This window comes from Sciurus vulgaris, assembly GCF_902686455.1.
Source record: "Sciurus vulgaris genome assembly, chromosome: 12".
Taxonomy (NCBI): Eukaryota; Metazoa; Chordata; class Mammalia; order Rodentia; family Sciuridae; genus Sciurus; species Sciurus vulgaris.
Genome location: NC_136473.1, coordinates 97,197,623 through 97,219,350, shown reverse-complemented (window position 1 = coordinate 97,219,350; position 21,728 = coordinate 97,197,623). Strand labels below are relative to the sequence as shown.

The following is a 21,728-nucleotide window of genomic DNA, read 5'->3' as shown; positions in this document are numbered from 1 at the left end:
ATTGAACCCAGAGCCTTGTGCATGTGAGGCAGGCACTCTACCAACTGAGCTATATCCCCAGGCCCTGAACTTTCTTAATACTGTAAATTTCAGAAAAAGTTGAATGAAATAAAGTCTTTCAAAAGTATATTGTGTTCTACAGTATACATTACAAATACAATGTGGATTTTTATCTAGTAATTTGATTTTTAATTTTTTTTGCACCAGGAATTTAACCCAGGGGTGCTTAATGACTGAGTCTCAACCCCAGCTCCTTTTTATTTTGAAACAAGGTGTCACTAAGTTTCTGAGGCTGGTCTTGAGCTTGATATCCTCCTGTCTCAGCCTCTGAGTCGCTGGGATTATGGGTTTGTGTCACCATGCCTGGCTCATCTTTGGTGATTTGAATTGGCACATGATGATAAGATACGTGACTTAATTGTACATATAAAAAGAGGTTGTGGACTGGGCTTGTGGCTCAGCAGTAGAGCGCTTGCCTAGCGTGTGTGAGGCACTGGGTTTGCTTCTTAGTTCCACATATATATTAAAATAAAGGTCCATCAACAACAACAAAAAAATAAATAAAAAGATTTTGAGACTAATTTAGAAATTATGGATAATTTATCTGTCTATCTAACCTGTAAAGAGAATATTTAGCTTACTGAATTGAAATGGCTCTAAACTGTGTTCATTAACCAGCACGTGATTACAACTAGAGAACTTGGGGAATGATGATAGGAATAATGGAAATTATTTTTCCTTAATTTTATCCTTGGGTTAAGATTTTTAGAGAAATTTGCAGTGAAGGAATTTCTTGCCACTATGGGAGAGGTAAATAAATATGAAAAGTATATTGTGTGACAAAAGCTGTAAGGTTTCTCTGAAGATAAGCAGTTAGAGAAAACAGAATAGCAGTAGTGCATAAATACAAATGCTGCTTTCCAAACAGTCTCAGTTAATATCTACTGAAAACAAAAACACAAACAGAAATCCATCTTTTCTCTGACTTCAGTTTTCTTTTGAATCACCTTTTGGTGATATGTCTATGTCGTCTATATCGTCTGTTGAAATATGTTCTATCACAGATTTCATGTTAAATTGACAATTGCTTGCTAAATTTTTGAATTAGATTTTAAATGCCTTTTGAACTGTCCACTTTTTCTTTTTAAAAAATTTTTATGTTCTAAAAGTACAAGACTACTTGACTTTTCACTAACTTTTGCTTAAGGGCACATTTTTTAAGCCCTTGATCTTAATCAGTCTGTATAAGGTAAAATATAAGTAAATTTTTTATTGATATACCTATCCCTTAGACTTGTCTGTATATACTTTGGAAGGAAGAAGAAATAATTTTTTTTTTTTTTTGAGACTAGGATTTAAATTGTTCTAAGGCATCACTGAAGTAAGTTTAGCTTGTCTCGGTTTTTATTCAACATCTGCTCTTTGACTTCAACTTCACTTTGAAGTGTTGAGTAGTTAAGCTCTTGCTTCAGTAACATTTTGTCATGCCTGAAAATATCTGATGCATGATCAGATATATTATGTGAGTTACCATCATATCTGATCTTGGGATATAAGTAATATGGACAAGACATGCCCTTTATAATTATTGTTAGTGTCTGAATATTTCTTTTCAAATGTGGCAAGCACTGTAGATGTAATTTTTAGTAACATTTTTCTTTAGCCAAAGACAAAGTATATGGTATACAAGATATTTTAGAAATATCTTGTCACAAAAATATCCAAGCAATTATGGTATAGGAGCTATTATACAATTAAAAGTTGCGGCAGGGCTTAGTGGCACATACCTGCAGCAGGAGGATGACAAATTTGAGTCTAGCCTTGGAAACTTCATGAAACCTTGTCTCAAATTAAAAAACAAAAACAGAAAAGGAGGCTGGGGATGTGACTCAGAGTTACAGTGGCACACACATACACACAAAAATTGCTTAGGCAAGAAAGCTGTGGTATTGTACTCCATTGATAACAACAATGTATTTAAAAAAAATAGGTACCGAAGATTGAACCCAGGGGCGCCCATTGAGTCATATCGCAGTCATTTTTAATATTTTATTTAGAGACAGAGTCTTATTGAGTTGCTCAGGGCCTCTTTAAGTTGCTGAGGCTGGCTTTGAACTCGGGATCCTCCTGCCTCAGCCTCCCTAGCCACTGGAATTACAGGTGTGCATCACCACACCCAGCTTCATAGTGTATTTCTAATGACCATTGGTTGCTTATAGAGAAAGTGGTTCAGTTGCTGCTGTTGTGCACTTATTGGAGAATTAAATTTCTCTTAAGGTTATAAATATTTCTTATATAGCATCCTTTGTGAAAAAATAAAACTCCCATAATTAACTCAGCTCTAAAGAAAGTCTTGAAATTGGTGTACAGACAGTGAAAGCTGAGATGAAAATGGAAAAATAAAAGTTTTGTCATGTGGGAAGCCAGTTACATTATACTATTACCATTATTCCTGCTCCTTGATTTAGTACACATAAATGTATTAGTGATAGAAATATAAGCAAGGGCAACAATCTTAGTCTGCTTTCAATTTATCATTATTCAGAAAGTGTCGCTGGCTCTTTGCGGTTCCAAATCTGCGGGTATTTGTCACTGCCCTCAGCAACAATTGTGCGGGTATTCATCGGTGGTGGACTGGAAACTGAGCTACTCTGGGCTGCTTCTTACTTGTCTGTTTATAGAGGATAGAGGAAATGAGGCTTACTTGCTTTGAGAGGAGAGAAAGAGGCTTTGCTTAAGAGAGAGAGACTACACTTTCAGAGATCTATATCTTCTTAGTTCTGCTGCTTCTTAAAGGTGCGTCCTGCATCCTGTGAACTAAGGGTGCGTCTATCTGAGGTGCTTCTTAGTGATGCATTCCGTGTACTGCAATCTGCCTATCTGTGATCTGCAACCTAAAGGTGTGTTCTCAGTTCTCCGCTCTGCGATCTGTCTTCCGCCGCTGCCCCTACTCGCTGCTTCTCTTTCTGCTTGCCGCTTCTTTCTGCTAGCTGCTGCTCTCTGCTGTTGGTGCTTACTGCCCGCTTATATTCCCTCCAGGAGGCGGAGGGTAGGGCCACGCCTCTTATGCAAAGATTAGGCAAGAAGTTAGATGTCCAGGCATGATTAGGAGTGCTCGAGAACCCATGTGCATGCATTGTGTGCGTGGACCATAAATCACCTGAGTGTGTTTATGTAAATTAACCTCCTCCCTGCCGACAACCTCTGGCCGACTGCCAGGTGCCATCCTGGCGCTGTCTGCATGGCACAGCCCCCAACAAGAAAGCATTTCTTAAATTTTGCAGTTTGTGGGATTTCTTCAGTGACAGTCCATTGTCATTGTCCACATCTTTTAAGTCCTTGAGTCACAGAAGAGATAAACTTGTACTTCAGTTTTTATTAGATATAGGAATATTGCCATCAATAATAGTACTCATTCATTAGAAGAATTAGCCAAAATAGTACCTTATTTTTCAGTTGCTCTCAGTTGAAAGTGAGTATATAATTTAGTATCCTAAATGTGCATTATGATGACTGAAGGACCGAATGCAGTAACTAATAATGTTGAAAAATTATTGCTTCTGCAATATATTTTAGTGTTACTAAATTTTTTTAACAGCCTAATTAGAATAATTAAAATATTGAGAAAATTTCACATTTATTCTAAGGAGTTTAATCTAGAGTGATGATATTTGACTTCAACTGTTTTTAATTTTTTTGTACTTGTAGATGCACAGAATGCCTTTATTTTATTTATTTTTATGTGGTGCTAAGATTCGAACACAGTGCCTCACACATGGTAGGCAAGCACTCTGCCACTGAGCTACAGCCCCAAACCCTATTGTTGTTTTAAATGCTAAATCATTCATAAAACATAAGTTATTTGCTCCATGTCATTTATCTGAGATCTTAGAATTTTAACATACTTCTTAGAACTGTAATATAGCTGTCAATAAGAGATGAAAATTTTAAGATTTAATTTTTTTTGATCTTTAAAAGTATTACAGTATTGAATTTTCATTAATTATGAATGTAGACCATGTGAACAGATTGCTGTGAAATATGTAGCACTGGGCTATTGTGAAGAGCAAATAAACTGGGAATGTGAAATGCTCAGAGAACTATAAGAACCTGTTGAAACTTAAAGGTTGTTTTACTCTACTTATTAATGGATAATGATAGTCTTTTTGTATGAAAGAGATAGCAAAGAAGATAAAACCAGTTGAAGACTCAGGTGAAATTCCTATAACAAATCTGAGATGTTTGTTGTTTGTTCTTACATAATTAATTATTTGATAAGCCACTTATTTACCATTTCTTCCTCCCCTGAGGGACTGTAAGCTAATTCCGGGGTAAGGACTCTATTTGTTGTGTCTTCCTTTGCCTCTTCAGTACCTAACAGAGTGACTCACACTTAGAAGGCACAAAAGGATTTGATTTAATGGATTGTGTTTCAGTGAAACTTATTTCACTTTCTTTCTGTCCTCATAGTTGCATCTAGTTCACTAAGCAGGAAAATATTATTATCACCTCTAGCTATTGCTACTTTGAAGATTTTAATGCATTTCTCTTTGGCTGTTTTACTAGGTTAAATTATTCGGACCATAGAATGTATACAGATTTGTGCCTGCTTTTTTGCTTAATGTTATATCATTATGGTTTCTCTCTTTAGAAACCTTTCATAAACATTTGAATAGAATGATAATTTATCATATGCATGTGACTTTTAAAAAAAAATCATGTCTAAAATTTCAGTGATTACTTTATACCTGTTTTTCTGGTATTCTAAATAATCCCGAGGTGAATATCTTTAAAATATTTAAAAAATTTGTTTTTGATTTTTTTTTTTTTGTTTTGCTACAGATTTCTAAAATGTGAATTACTGAGATATCAAAAATATAAGGGGGAAGGAATGATGGTGGAATGAGACGAACATCATTACCCTATGTATATATAAGCATTTTTTTTTTTTGCTTTTAATTTATATTGCCAAATTCCTTTGTAGAATAACCATATCACTTTACATATCTACCAGCATCATATGAGAGAGTCCCTTTTACAACCTCTTACCAATATTTAATATTATTTTAAAATCTTTGCTGATATGATAGGAGAAATACTATGTTTTGTTAAAATTAGCTTGTTTGTGATTATTAGGAAAGTCAATGTTTTTCTCAAATGTTTATTAGTCTTTCTCTTTTTCTCTTTGGTTACTTTTCTGTTTATGACCTATTCTAGTGTTTTAATATTTCTTTCTTTCTTTTTGGCAATATTGGGGATTGAACCCAGGACCTCATGTATGCTAGACAATCGCTCTACCACAGAGCTGCATCTCCAGCCCTCTTAGTACTTTTTTTAAAAATATTTTTTAGTTATAGATGGATACAATATCTTTATTTTTTAATTTTTATGTGGTGCTGAGGATTGAACCCAGTGCGAGGCAAGTGCTCTACAACTGAGCTGCAACCCCAGCTCATCTCAGTAATTCTTGATGAGCTTTTCATACACTAAGGCTAATAAGTTTTCACATAACAAATAGCATTTCCTAGTTCTTTCAGATGTATAATTTCTTTTTCCGATACTGGGGATTTATTACTGAGTTACATTTGAAGCCCCTTTTTTGTTTTTAATTAAAATAGATTTTTTTGGCAAGGTATTACTGAGATCCTGAGACTGGCCTTGAACTTATGATCCTCCTTCCTTAGCCTCCTAAGTTGTTAGGAATAAAGGCATGTGTCATTGTACCTGACTTAATTTTTATTATTTCTTAGTATATCTAAAGTTTTAGATAATCACATACTATGACTGTTTTACTTCACTATTTCTCCCACTATTAAGAAGTTCTGTATTAAAAACCATGTAAACCTTCCCTTGGTCTCTTCCACTTATTAAAGGCTTGATGGAGAAGTATAGCAGTTATAATAACAATTTCATACTTTTTTTTTTGGAATGGGGGTTGAACCCAGGGACGCTTAACTCCAAGCCATATCCCCAAGCCTTTGTATCTTGTATTTCGAGACAGGTTTCGCTAAGTTGTTTAGCTGGCATTGAAATTGTGATCCTCCTGCCTCAGCCTCCCAAGCTATTGGCATTACAGATGTGCTCCACATCACCTGGCAATAATTTTATACTTAAGCATTTCGTCTACTTGAAATTTATGTTGTCTGATATTATATAAAACTGTAGTTTTTTCCAGTAGTAAACCAATGGTTTCAACCTCATTATCCAGTAATTCCTTCCAATTAAGAATGGTTTCCAAAATAATGTATGAAAATAAATATTTTTTTAAAAAACCTATGTACCAGGAAAATATTATTTGGTGGAAATTATCAAGCATCACAAATCTCTTTTGGGTTTTGTTTTTTTCTTAAGTCATGCATGATTAATAGTGTTTTTTTTTTTTTTTTTTTTCCCTACATCTGAACAAGATGTTGGGGTAAATAGTGATACACAGATAGCAGTGTCCCATAGAATGCAGGTGGTTTTGGCCAAGGGAATAAATCTGCACATGCACATGTTAATAAAATGTGAGATATGATTGAAATGAGTAAAATTTGTTTGCTTTAAAAAAAAAAGAGTGCTTTCTTTTTTTTTTTTTTTTTTTTTTTTTTTTGCGATGCTGGGGATTGAACCCAGGGCCTTGTGCTTACAAGGCAAGCACTCTACCAACTGAGCTATCTCCCCAGCCCCCGCTGCATTCTTAAGTAAGCAATTTCTTAATTTTTGATAAGTTTAGAGTTAGCCCAGTTTGTCAACCCTAACAAAAATCATACAGCACAGTATGTATATTTGTAATGTAACCTATGTTTCTGTGCTGCTTTACAGATTGAATGTAGAAGTCGACACAGAAACACCGAGAAAGAGACCAAAAACCAGTTCCTCATCCCAAGGACCTGCTAAAATCCAAGAAACATCATATTCAAATGATAATCAGATTATCTTGCAGATTCCTTCTTTAAAAGGAATTAAAGATACTAAAGTTAAGAATATGAAATTGACAAATGTTAGAAATAAGTTTGGACATGAAATGAAAAATCTTAACAGTCATAAAATTGCCAAAGATGTGAAACCTAAAGTTGAAGGCCAAGCAAAGGACAAGAAGTGGCCTCATTTACTGGCTCAGAAGGAGAAGATGAGAGAACTAACCAGTAAATTTAGAGACAATTCTGAAAAACTTGTCTTGGAGAAATGCCAGAAAAATCCATTTTCTCAGGATTGTAATTCCAACAGGATAATTAAGGAACCTTTTGAATCTAGAAGGAAGATCAGCTTCAAAATCCCAACAAAATCCTGTAGTACGCTCCAGAGGCTGGTAGAAGAAAATGTCTTCAATTTAGAGTCTAATAAGTCAAAGACTAAACAAGAGGGCAAAGGAGGCCTGGGAACCTCACGCGTTTCATTAAATTTAGCCAGGCACAAAACTGAACGCCTATTTTCAGATTCGTCGTATAAACCTGAGTGGAAAGGAAAGCATCGTCATGGACATCAAGAAAGGAATGAAATTTCCAAGGAAATGCTTACCCAGGTAAAGTAAAGTACAAAATGAAGAATTTGGATTTAATGTGCACACATGCACCATGTATGTATATATCTATATATATAGATATATACATATATATGTAAAGTCAGGATTTTATTGTTTTATTACTGAGATAACAAGAGGGCTAATTCAAATTTAGTCTGAAGATATGTATTGGTTTCTTATTTTAGTCTCTTCAATTATAGCTTCCTTAGGAAGATAACCTGGCAGGTATAGGGATCTATAATAGAAAGGAATGTGTAAAGATACATGAAAAATGGTTACCAATAGTTCTTTGAATAAAGCATATTAATGGACTCTTAGGCTCTTTTTCTTCCTCCTTAGGGATTAATATTCTGAAGAGCTGGTTCCTTTAACAGATTGTGTTTTCAGTGCCACTGTATGCTAGGCACTGCAGTAAAATAGTGGGAAAAATGCATATATATAGTCTCTGTTTTCAGAGGCTTATTCATGGAAGGAGACAGTCTCCTTAAACATGATGAAGTAAAGTACTTATCACTTAATGTTGTAATGCACAGCCTTGGAGGAGGTAATATTTAAGCTGAGAACCAAAGAATGAGTTGGAGTTATTCAGGTGCAGGTGAAGTGGGATGGAATGGAGAAGCAAGAATATTCCAGGCAGAGGGAACTCCCGTAAGCAGAAATCGAGACTAGAAAACTTGGCACATTATTTTCTTTCTAGATTATGTAATAAAGTGGCATTTGTGGACTACATGGAGAAGCACTTTCTATAGCTTTGTTTCTGTGACACTAAAATCACTTACCATTAAGGGAACTTTTAGAACTTTGGAACATCAGAATTTTAGGACCTAATAAATTCTGAAATTTAGCAACTGCTTATAAATAGGGGTGGTTAAACCTGCCTGCTTTTAGGTGTTAGGTAGTAAGATACTTCTGAAAAATGTAGGGATTATAACTAAGGTGGAATAAGAGCTTTGAGAGAACTTGAGAGGGCCCAGAAAGGAAAAGAATTGAATTTATTCTTTTTACTGCTTTCTTAAAGGAAAAGAACCTCCAGTTTATCTTCTTGTGTTATCAGCAATAGAGTAGAAGAAATGAAAGGACCTTGAAATTGTCAGTATACTCAGTGATCATCATTGTATCATTCTTTTTTTTTTTTTTTTTCAGCGGTGCTGGGTATCAAACCCAGGGCCTTGTGCTTGCAAGGCAAGCAGTCTACCGACTGAGCTATCTCCCCAGCCCCATTGTATCATTCTTGTTCCCCATGTGCTATACATCTAAGGAATAGTATGAATAATCTCTTTAGTGCATTTTATAGTTTGGCATTGAACCCATGGTTCTTAACTACTGAGCCACATCCCCAGCCCTTTTTATTTTGTATTTTGAGACAGGGTCTTACTAAGTTGCACAGGGCCTTTCCAAGTTGCAGAGCCTGGCTTTGAACTTGTAATCCTTTTGCTTTAGCCTCCTGAACTGTGGGGATTACAGGCATGAACCCATCATACCTGGTTTATAGTTTCTTTTGATCTCTATGTAAAATTAATACACAAACCAAAAGAGGCATATGACATGAATATTAAGTTCTAGGGGAAGTAATTTTTGCAAACCTACTTCCCACTTATCAGAATTAAAACTCTTTATTAACTGTTGCTGTAATAGCATTATTTGACTTAATCATTTAGAGGGGCTGGGGTTGTGCTCAGTGGTAGAGCACTTGCCTAGCATGTGTGAGGCACTGGGTTCAATCCTTAGCACTACATTAAAAAAACAAACAAACAAACAAAAAAAACAACTAAACAAAGGTATTGTGTCTATCTACAACTGAAAATATTTTTAAAAATATAATTTAGATACTGGAGCAGCAAGGGCAATATTATCCTTGAGTATGTTATCTTTAGCTTATCATTGACAGGGGATAATTATCCAAATACTCTGTTTAGTTTTACTCACTAATTCTGTATAGTTAATTATTTTCCTGAAATAAATGTACTTTACAAGGAGCCAGTTATATTTTTCTGGATTTATTAATCCTGTTAGTAATCTTATTATGCTTTCCTAAATAGAAAATAACTTGTTTCTTAGACTTTATAGTTCTTTGATATAGACCCCTATCAGTTTACAACCCCCCTTCCACCATAGCAAATTAATATTCTAGAGATTTATGGTTTTTTAGGCTACTTTTGAAAATAGCATCCCATTTAATTATTACAAGTCTGGGAGGTAGGAATTCATTAGTTTAAACCTTAATTAAAGGTACCTATTGTGTATCGGATACTTCTCTTTGTGGTAGTGACTTGAGAAGTGAGTAAGAGAATCTTTGCCCTCAGGGTATTCTCAGGGGACAGATCAGTAAACAAAAATAATTGCACTGCAATGAAGAAAATGTGGGAGTCTTAAGAATTGGATATAGTGTTACTATAAATCTCTGGGTGAGTTAAGGAAGATCTCTCTAAAGTAGAGATTCCTAAGTTAATTCTTCAAGGACATGTACAGGGAGGAATAAAAGTACTGACCAGCTAGGTAGAGGGCCATTGTGTGTAATGGCACAGAATTGGTAAGGTATATGGATACTTAGGTTGTTTAATATGACTAGAGTCAAGGTGTGTAGAGGATATATAGAAGAACAAGTTGAATGGGAAACCAGGGCCCAGACAATGAAAGATTTTGTCTCTTGGGAAAGATGGGTATTTAATTTTGTGTCCTGTAGATGGGAGAGAGCCACTGAAAGGTAATCAGGAATAATCAGGGATGGTTATGGTTTGGATATGAGGTGTCCCCCCAGAACTCCTGCTTTAGCTCAGGAATATTTAGAGGTGAAATGATTAGATTATGAGAGTTGTAACATAATCAGCTCATCCTAGTTTGAATGGACTAGGTAGGTGGTAACTATAGGCAGGTGGGGCATGGCTGGAGGAGGTGGGTCGGTCACTAGGGGGGTGCCCTGGAAGGGTTCATCTTCTTTGGCCCCTTCCCCTCTCTCTCTGCTTCCCGGCTGTCATGAGGTGAGCAGCGCTTCTCTGCCACACCCTTCTGCCATGATGTTCTACCTCACCTTGGGCCCAGAGCAATGGAATTGGGCCACCATGGACCGAACCTCAGAAACCGTGAGCCAAAATAAACTTTTCCTTCTCTTAAGTTGTTCTTGCTGGGTAATTTGGTCACAGTGAAGAAAAGCTGACTAACACACACATTTTTCATTTAGAATCATTTTGGTAGATAAAACCATTATTATTCTCATTAAATCCATTCCCTTTTGTCATCTCTTGAAAAAAAGGCATTATCTTGATCCCTGTATTTGTAATAAAACATGGTAGGAAGAGGCAGTCAGTAAGACTTTGATTTGTAACAGAGGAAATTTTTAGGGACAGTTGACATGAACTTTTCTGGATTGTTGAGTGATAGAAAATTCACTGAAGTCATTAGAAGTGTCCTGTGGTCAAAGGAAAGTTAGGGTAGTAGTAGCTTAAAGAAGAGAATAAGAAAACTTAGAATATCAGGAGTTACAGGAAATTTTGACATCCGTCTAGTTTGCTTGGCACTACTTAATTTAAGAGAATTTAAAGATCTCTAGTAAGGTTTAAAGTGAAGTGGAGAAGAGATTTTAAATTCCATGGTTGTGGAATAGTAAAGCAGTAATGATCCTCTGTGTGTGATGTGTATGTGTCATGTCACGTGAAGTTTGATGTTGAATAGTTAGGGTGGAAGCTAAATTCCCAGTACAGCATTTCTTCATGTGACATACTTATTTAAAGCGGGGCTCTCATTGATATGGTAATAGTTCCTGTAAAATGGATGTGAGTTTGGCATTATCTTGGAGAATTCTTAGAAGATGATTTGGTCAGCAGTGCTTTTGTTTCCTCTCTCCTGCTTGTAGGGTCACGTGGGATTTATCCATTTAGCCAAAGTGCTGGTGCAAAGTCAGACTTTTTGGATATTTTCAGTCTGTGAAAAGAAAAAAAATCCAAAACCTCTCATACTCTAATCACATATAATAGAACCATAAGAATATTTAATACAAGGCATCTTCCAACTTTTTCTCCTTATCCATGTTAGTCTTCAAGTTTTCTTTGTCATTTTACTTATAATGACTCAGTGACTTGTACATGAAAACTTTATGTCACTAAAGGCTGTCTTGATTATCTTTACCATGATTCTTTTATTTCTTAGGGTGGCAAGTGGGTTTATTATTACAGTAGGAGTGCTTTTAGGAATGTGTGCATGAATGAATAAATCCTAATGAATTTCTCCCACATTTCATGACTAGGTGGAATGAGGTTTTTCTATTTTAGGGGTGGTTTCTTATGTGGGGCAATTACTCCACAGGGAACATTTTAGCAATGTCTGGAAACATTTTTGATTGTGAACAATCAGAGGTGGTTGGGTAGCATTACTGACATCTGGTAGAGTCCAGAGATGATGCTAAACATTCTACAGTGTACAGGACAGCCCCACCATAGAGAATTTTCTGTTGATAGTGCCATGGTTGAAAAACACTACTTTAGGTATATGTTTCTGTTTTAACTAATAAAAATTACTTTTCATTTCAGAGGTTTGAAACACCATATTCTTCAGTGGGACCTGAAAGTATTCAAGATACAGATCAAGAGGTTACTAATATACTTATTTACTTTCAATATTTTTAATGAAAGTCAGTCAACCAATTCCTTTTGTTAATAAAATATCTATAAAAACCTTGAAAATAAAAAGGTAACAGTAATATCTCTACTTAAATCAATATGTTGACTTTTATGAAGTCATCAAAAACCATTTTTGAAGATTATTTAAACTTACTCCATCACTTTTTTTGCCTTTGTTTCTAATAAGTTAATCTGTTTCGGAAATAAAAGTATAGAGCCTGTGGCCCACAAGTTATCTAAATTTTGAAATTTAATGTTGCCATGCTTTTGTGTGTTTATGCCTAGGATTGCTGAAATGCGATATGATTTGAACATGTTTTCGATTTGTTTTTCTACTCAGCAATCAGATGAAATAGTTATTTATGATTTTCCTATTTAAGCTACATTGATAATTAAAAAAAATTTTAATACATATTTTTAGTTGTGATGGCCCTTTATTTTGTTCATTTATATTTTATATTATTTATATGTGGTGCTGAGAATTGAACCCAGTGCCTCACACATGCTAGGCAAGTGCTCTACCACTGAGCCACAACTCCAGCCCCATTGATAGCTTTTCATTTGTACAGTAAGTTGTATTTTTCTTCCTTGTGAATCAGTGCCCCTTGATAGATTTCTTACCTCTTCTCTATAGATTAAATTTTCATTTCTTTACACAAGAGTACATCAGAGAACTACTTCCTGAAGTAAGAAAGTTCTTAAGATCTAGATTTCAATTTTGGATGGTTTATAAACAATACTAGAAATCTTAAGAACACTCATCATCTAGATAAAAGGAAACTGTCTCTTAAGATACTTTGATGTGAAAATGAAATTTCTTTTATGTCCATACACTAGGCTCTATGCAAGGAGCTTCACGTAGCCTTTTTCATTTAATCTTCACAAAAATCCTAAAAGGAAATAACTGTTGAATATTTCTATTTTGTAGGTGAGTTAACTCAGACCTGAAATAGTTAAGTAAGGTTACAGAGGTAATAAGAGAAGATTTTTAAAAATATATATGTTTATGAATCTGTATTATTTTTATCATACTTCCTCCATATTTCTTTAAATTTTTTTCTTTCTATAAACTTTCTCAAGTGATTTAGTTAAGAATTAATTGCTTTCTTATTAATCTAAAGATTAATGTTTCACTGGGGTCTTTTACAATTTAGATGCAGATAGTAGAAGAGCTTCATGCTGCACGTGTGGGAAAAAGTGTGGATTTACCTGTGGTACCACCTTCTGGAGAGCTAATGAGTATGGAAATTGACTTGGTGGAAGATGATGTACATTCTTCTGCTGGTATACCTTATATGTTAATATTTATGATTCCCTGTACTTTCCTAAGAATGAATGTGCTAACATTTCAGTTTTACAGTATTTAGATGAAAAATGTTAAAATTTTGTTCATTTGGAATGATATGTTTCTTTTAGCTTCAGGAATCAGGTCTAGTATTTTCTTCATTTGTTTTATATCTCTCACATTATTAGGCAATTAGACTTACTTTTTCTTCCTTTTTTGCCAAGAAGCAGTAATAATACTCAAGTGTTGTTTTCTAGGAGAAGATAATGATAAAGATTGTCTAAAATCTATTAGTATACTATTGTGAGTTTTTATAAAAATAACAGTGCTATCTTAAGATCTACATTCACATTGCATTTTTCACTTCATTAGGTGCATCAACTTATCTGATCCTCAAGGCCCTGGGAAAAACAATGCTAATGTTATTGTATTTTCTTTCTTTTATACATATTTTGCATTTCAATTATGTTTTACTCAGGATAGTTAAAGTCAACTTACACCTCCTAGGTGCATAGCTGGACAGGGTGTAGAAACATGGGTACTGCTGGGGCGGGCAAGTCATTTTATGATTGAAAATACTACAATAAACAATTTATAATATTCCACTGTTAGATAATTAAACATCAATTACTACTCTTTCCCTCAAGAATTGGAGTAAAAGCAATTTTATTATAAAGGACTTCCTTTTTAATAGAATGCTGTTCAAAATCACTCTCCTTTGCATTCTCTACTTCTTGACTTCCTGTGGGTGTTTGCACAGATCTTACCTTCTCTTCCCACTTGGATCTAGCTGAGTCCCTCCTCCTCCTGCCCACTAACCCCCTTCAGATGTCTTCCTCCCACAAACAGGGGTTGTTTTTCCTACTCAAGGGACCCTTAATTGATTGGGTAGAAATTTACATGGCAATCAAGTGATGAGCCAGATAGATATCAGCTTGAGAGTCCAGCCAACTGTGTGAATACCTTGTACAATTAAATTTATAAGACACAGAGGGGTTTTAAAGTGAGTTTTTTTAAGCTTCTATGATACCAAAATTTTAGTCGTTATACAAGTCTATTATCAAGTGTCATGAAATCCTAACTTGGCTCCTCTTCTCTAGCAAATACTGATTCGGACAAAAAACTTCTAATTGTTATTGACACGAATATTCTGATGAATCATCTCAAATTTGTTAGACTTTTGAAGACAACAGAAATACCAGGTATTTACAAAACATAGCTCCTGATTTTCCTTCTCAAGTTAATATTTACTATTAATAATGATGTGGGTTTTTTTCTTATAAACATCTCCATTTGGATGATACTAATTTAAAATGATCTATTTGATTATTATGAAATCATTTACATTAGGAATTTAGGTTGAGGAAGCATATCTGCTGAACTCACTTCTTTTTTCTCTTAACAGCATTTAAAAAATATTTTGTTGATCCTTATATCCTCTTAAATTTTTACTTTTTATGTATTGTCATATTCCTACCATTGCCTTATTTTCACAAAAAACAAATTTTTGCTGTGTTTTAAGACTGGACGCCTATTAGTAGGCTGAATAACATTTGTTAGAAGTCACTTTTTATATTCTGTCTAGAGTTCCTGTTTCCCTTCCCTGTTGGGACTTTGTACTTTAAAACTTTCACTTCTACAGCAGGTTGAGTTATTGAGTTAGTAGCTCAATAAGTGTTTGGAGTCTAAGAAATCTGTTTACATTTTAGGCTTTGATGGACTTGTTCTAATAATTCCCTGGGTGGTTGTGCAAGAGCTAGATCGTATGAAGGCAGGAAAACTACTAAAACATGCCCAGCACAAAGCTATACCTGCAGTTCATTTCATCAATGACAGCCTCAGAAATCAAGATAAAACACTGTGGGGTCAGTCAATACAACTTGCATCTCAAAAGCTTTGTAAGTATTATTATTTTAGGGTGCTTACTGATAAAGATTTGTTTGGGTGCTGACTCATTATTGGAGGGAAATGGTGCAAAATGGGCATATGAAATGGAAAGGACCATATGGTGGTTGTGGTGTTTGTTTTTTTTTTTTGTTTGTTTGTTTTGTTTTGTTTTGTTTTTCCCCTCTTTTCTTTTGGTGGTACTGGGGATTGAACCTAGGGCACTCTTCCACTGACCTGCATCCCTAGCCACTTTAGTTTTTTATTTGGAGACAGGTTCTTACTAAGTTGTTAAGGCTGGCCTCAAACTTGTGATTCTCCTACTTCTACTTTATGAGTTGTAGGGATTATAGGTGTGCATGTCATAGCTGGCTATTTTGTTTACTTTTGAAAAGTACCTGAACAGGTGCTCAAAAATATTTATTGAATGTCTATTTCACAAATATTCTTGTAATTTTAAATATATTTTCCAGAACCATGTATCTTAGAAAAAGTGATACTACAGATTAACCTGGTACCTTTAGATGAGGGTACTGTTCTCTCTAAAGTTCCTTTTTGTTTGCTAAATTGAATTGTTTGAAGGTAACTAATGATTTAAGTTGCCCATTGTGCATTATCCATGTTATTTTCTTCAAACTGAAGGAAGGAAAATGGGCTGCTATGATTTGTGCATATGCAGCTCCCTGATTAAGGGGCTGCATCTCATTTCCCTCCAGCTCGTGCCCTGAGATAGTTGAGTTCTTTGTAGATTTTACTACTAGATTGTGAACTCCTAAGGAGTTTATTTTTCCGTATCTAGATGGTTAGCGCAGGGATCTGGCACAAATTTGGCTCTATATAAATATTTATTGGAGAATGAGCAAGTTTTCCAATTGAATGATCAGAGGAGTAAGTAATATAGGCTAACAATTGAGAGGGAAAAAGGTTGTAAACTAAGAGCAAGGTTGAAGCTTATTGGTTAGTGTGTATTGAGTTGAGTTTTAGTGTGTGGATACTTGCCAGTAAGAGCTTTAATCAATGTCTGGGTCCAGGCTCTAAAGAGTCTTTTTTTTTTTTTTTTTTTTTAATAATTTTTTAAAAACAGATGTAACATTTTTTATACCATTATTTTATTTATTCATTTTTATGTGGTGACGAGGATTTAACCCAGTGCCTCGCACATGGTAGGCAAATGCTCTACCACTGAGCCACAACCACAGCCCCTCCCTTTGGGGCTTATCCAGAAGTAGATCTGAAGTATGGTCCTGCAATCTGTATTATTAAATAGCTCCCATGGGAACTGGGAGGCCGGTACTGTGAGGGCCTTTGAAAAGCATTATTTTTGGTCATATTCCTACCATTGCCTTATTTTCACAAAAAACAAATTTTTGCTGTGTTTTAAGACTGGAAGCCTATTAGTAGGCTGATTAACATTTGTTAGAAGTCATTTTTTATATTCTGTCTAGAGTTCCTGTTTCCCTTCCCTGTTGGGACTTTGTACTTTAAAACTTTCACTTCTACAGCAGTTTGAGTTATTGAGTTAGTAGCTCAATAAGTGTTTGGAGTCTAAGAAATCTGTTTAAATTTTTACATTTTAGGCTTTGATGGACTTGTTCTAATAAGTCCGTGGGTGGTTGTGCAAGAGCTTAAGGAAAAGCAGATACAAGAAACTAGTTATGTTGCTGGTAGAATAGTTTTGCATTAGTTCACAGAGATATTATATGGATAATTTTATTTATTTAATTTTTTTAAGCAGGTAATTTTAAATATAAAGTAATTATATAATTAAAATCTGTGTCTGAATTAAGCCTAGACTTTATGGCTTTTGCTTTCTAGTCTGACATTTAGTTAACTGATCACATTTCTTTGAGTTTATTGATTAGGTATATCCTAGTCCATTTTAGTAGTAAACTCATCATTTTTTAATTAAAGAAATAACTATGTGCCATGTGTATATTGATCTAGATTTGTCAAGATATTCTTTGTTGTCTTTTTATTTAAAAAGTTTTTTGTCTTTCATATGCTTAAAAAATATTTTTAGTTGTAAACGACACATCACCTCTATTTATTTAAAAGATATACTTTCTTTTTAAGTTGTCAGTGGACCTTTATTTTATTTATTTTTATGTGATGCTGAGAAATGAATGTAGTGCCTCACACATGTACCACTGAGCTGCAATCCCAGCCCAAGATATACTTTTCAAAAAATTATTTTTATATATTTTTTAGTTGTCTATGGACCTTTATTTTTATTCATTTATTTGTATGTGGTGTGGAGAATCAAACCCAGTGCCTCATACATGCTCGGCAAGCTCTCCACGACTGAGCCACAACCCCAGCCCTGTTTGTTTATTTTTACATGGTGCTGAGGATCAAACCCACCTAGTTCCCCATATGTGCTAGGCAAGCGTTCCGCCACTGAGCTACAACTCCAGCCCCCATTGTCTTTCGTATACATTTTAAAAAATAAATTTAATTTTTTAGAGCACTTTTAGATTTGCAGCAAAGTTAAGCAGAAGTTACAGATATTTCCCATATGCCCCCTACTCCCACATATGCACAGCCTCCCTTATATGTACCCCACCAGGACATTACATTTATTGCAACTATGAATCTGCATTGACAGCACTATCACCCAGAGTCTGCAGTTTACATTAGGTTCATTCTTGGTGGTGTACATTGTATGGGTTTAAAGAAATGTATAATGACGTGTATCCATTAATCAGCTTGCAGAGTGTTTTCATTGCTGTGAAACTTTCAGGTACTTTTGATTTGTAAATACAGCCTAAATTTTTCATGTGATGGCCAGATTTTTAATGTGCTTATTGACAACTGCCTTTGCTAAATTTGCAGATGGACTGAGTGATGAGAACAATGATGATAGGGTATTAAAATGCTGCCTGCAGTACCAGGAATTATTCCCCTGTTCTCTTGTCATTCTGTGCACGTGAGTTTCATAATAATTTTACTCCTTTAAAAAAAAAAATAGCTATGCTAAAGAATTTTTAAAAATCATATTGTATCTCCCAAATCAAGAGTAAAGAAAACAACCATAATTTTCTGAATCTATCACTAAGCATACTCAGTTATATCTGAAAATGTGTTAGCTCTACAGTAATGAAGTCTTAATTGGATGAAGTTTCATTTCATTTTAACTTAGGTACTATTCAGAAAATGTTTCGGAGAACAAAGAAAAGGTCAATGTTAAAATCTGGCAGAATTTTTTAGTCATTAGAGGCAAGGAAATTAATTTCTTATTTATTTATTGGAAAGGAGGTAGTTTATATTGCAGTTTGCTTCTGAGTGCCTGTTATGGAGTTAAGACTGCCTGTGTTGGAGTCCTGGGTCTTTTAGTGGCTGACTTTGTGACCTTTCACAATTTTCCCGATGTAGTTTCATCATGTATAAGAAACAGGGAGAATAATATTTGCCTCATAATGTTACTTTGAATATCCAGATAGAATATGTCAAGGACGTAGTATAGTGCCTAGTGCATAGTCAGATCTTAGTAAGTTTTTCACTTCTTTTCTCCTCTTCTCTCTCCATTAATTTTTTTTTTTTTTTTTTTTTTTTTTTTTTTTGCGGTACTGGGTATTGAACCCAGAGTCTTGTGCTTGCGAGGCAAGCACTCTACCAACTGAGCTATCTTCCCAGCCCTCTCCATTAATTTTTTAAAAAAAAATTTGTTTAATTGTTGATGGACCTTTATTTATTTATATGCGGTGCTGAGAATCATGCTAGGCAAGTGCTTTACCACTGAGCCACAACTCCAGCCCCTCCCCATTAATCTTTTTAGTAACTTAGTGCTAATGTAAAACTCTGTAATGCTGAGCAAAATTATTACTTAACAATTGAGAAAAGGATATCAAAGGATAGAGGAGCAATTTTAGTTTGCAGTTTTAGTATGAATTTTATTCATCATACAGTTTTATTCACTTGAAATTTATGATCATGCCCAAAGTCTGTGTTTATGAAATGGAGTGATTGTACAGGTGAATCACCCTTAGAGTTTTCTTATAGAGTGAGTGGTCAGTATTATTGATTTAGCTATTTTCAAAAACAATGTTATTCTTTTTGTTATTAAATATTAGAGATTTCTATCTCAGTTTAAAATTGTGTTTTGATCTAGGACATATTACCTTAGAGTTTTTTGAAGGCTGAAATAGTAATATGTAAACCAATTTGAATTTGAGATAAATTGAATTTGAGAAATAATTATTTGTTATGTATTTAGTAATTTTTTGTTCAGTTTAGAATGAACATTAAATTGGTGAGATATTTTAATTCTTCCATTATTTATGCACCCATTTATGAATATTTTAGTGAAATTAAAATTTTAGCTGTATCTTACTTTTAGTTTTTGCATTGTTTTGTGTCATGCGGTGAGCCTGTTTTTTCCTTTTTTCTCTTCCCTTTCCTTCCTTTTTAAAAAAATTCCATTTTCTTCCTTCCTTCCTTTTTTTAGTTGGTTTATTGTTTTTCTATAAATGATAATTATTATGTGTACTGTGTAAGTCTTACCAGCTGTTGTGAGGACACATTTCTGTTCCTTAAATAGACGATGATAGTGATGTTTATAGTTAATATCAATTGATAATGATAGTAGTAGGAAAAATTCTACACCACTATATGCTGTGCATCATTCATCATTCTAAGTGCTTTACTTAAATGTATAGTCCTAAGTCTGGACCTGCAACCCCTAATTAATGTTTTCAGTCCATAGTTCATTTTCTCTCTCTCTCTCTCTCTCTATCTCTCTGTGTGCGTGTGTGTGTGTGTGAGAGAGAGAGAGAGAGAGAGAGATACTTGGCAATTGAACCCAGGGATGTTCTACCACCAAACAACAACTCCAGTGGCTTTCCATTTTTTAATTTTGAGATAGGATCTTGCTAAGTCGCCAAGGCTGGCCTCCAATCCTTCTGCCCAGGCCTCCTGGGTTTATAGGTATGCACCATTGCACCTGGCTTCAATTCATTTGTCTTCTAAACTCCAGATTTACATACTCACCAACTTATTTGATATCTTTACTTATATCTCTCATAGACATCTGAAACCCAGCATCACCAAAAATGAGCTCTTGGTTTTTCCTTCTAAATTATTCTTCATTTAAATGGAAAGTGCCATGTCTTACCCATTTGCTGCAGCCAGCAATTGAATAATTTTATATTTATATATATATGTAATATGTACATACATATATATTATATATATATTTTTGTTGTTGTTGTGAATGGATCCTTTTTATTTTATTTATTTATATGTGGTGCTGAGTGTCGAACCCAGGCCCTCGAATGTCAGGCAAGAGTTTGACCTCTGAACCGTAACTCCAGCCCCCAATTGAGTAATTTTTGATACCTGCCATTATTTATAATCAGCATCCAATTGGTTCTATGCAGTCTTCTTTTCTTTATCTCCCCACCACTGTCCTATGTCAAGCCATGTTATATTTCTTTATTTTTTTCTTTTTATTCTGAGATTCATTGTTCTATTCGCATACTTGTTTTCCATTCATTCTTCAAAAAGTTACAATAGGTCCAGGGAGATAGCTCAGCTGGTAGAGTGCTTGCCTCACAAGCACAAGGCCCTGAGTTCGATCCCCAGTACTGCAAAAAAAAAAAAAAAAAAAGTTAAATAGTTCCTTATTTTTACTTTTTAAAAACTTTTCATTATGGAGAATGCTAACAATATTCAGAGTGAAGAAGAGTTAATAAACTCCTAAGTACCCAGATACAGTAATTATTTAGATTCTGCCATTGTTACCATACTTCTATCCACTCCCCATCCTCCAACATGATTATTTTATACAGTTCTTTGTATTTTGAGGAAAAATGTACTTACAGTGAAATGCACAGGTATTGCCTATTGAATTTTATCAAGGATACAATGGCATAGGCCACATCTTTCTTAATATATAGGACTCGTCCCTTACCCCAAAAGTACTTGCATGTTCCTTTGTGTTTTTTCCATTTCTTAAGGCTGAAACTTAGATCATTTATCTGGGACAGTTGTAAATTTCCCATTAAAAACTGTTTTAGTTTTAGTTCACAAATTTTATGTTTTATTTTTATTTTCATTTTATTTAATCCCTTCTGACTTCCTTGTTGACTCACAGGTTATGTAGATGTTTATGGCTTACGTCTAAATATTTGCAAAATTTCCTGATAGCTTTTTGCTATTGAATTATAGTTTCATTCCACTATGGCTTGAAAGAATAATTTATATAATTTCTATTCTTCTAAATTTGTTGAATTTTTTTTATGGCCAAGAGTTTGGTCTATTTTGGTGTTTTATGTGTCATTGAATGAAAGTATATTCTGTTTTTGTGGGTAGACTATTGTATAAGTTTCAGTAGGTCAGATTGGTTGATGCATCAGGTCTTCTGTAACCTTGCAGCTTATGTACCTACTTCTGTGATACAGATGAGTATTGAAATCTCTAACCTGTGATTGTGGATTTGTCTATT

At 34.5% G+C, this 21,728-nt stretch overlaps 1 protein-coding gene across 1 annotated transcript in view; it reads left to right on the top strand.

Annotated features, from left to right (window-relative positions):
* Nucleotides 1-21,728, top strand: part of SWT1 (SWT1 RNA endoribonuclease homolog) — a 105,505-nt gene that overhangs the window by 10,025 nt on the left and 73,752 nt on the right. Inside the window, exons 5-10 of the mRNA XM_079108024.1 lie at nucleotides 6,805-7,504; nucleotides 12,028-12,087; nucleotides 13,272-13,401; nucleotides 14,503-14,604; nucleotides 15,112-15,300; nucleotides 18,119-18,212. Of these exons, the coding sequence (XP_078964150.1) occupies nucleotides 6,805-7,504; nucleotides 12,028-12,087; nucleotides 13,272-13,401; nucleotides 14,503-14,604; nucleotides 15,112-15,300; nucleotides 18,119-18,212 (1,275 nt within the window). The remainder of the gene's footprint in view (nucleotides 1-6,804; nucleotides 7,505-12,027; nucleotides 12,088-13,271; nucleotides 13,402-14,502; nucleotides 14,605-15,111; nucleotides 15,301-18,118; nucleotides 18,213-21,728) is intronic.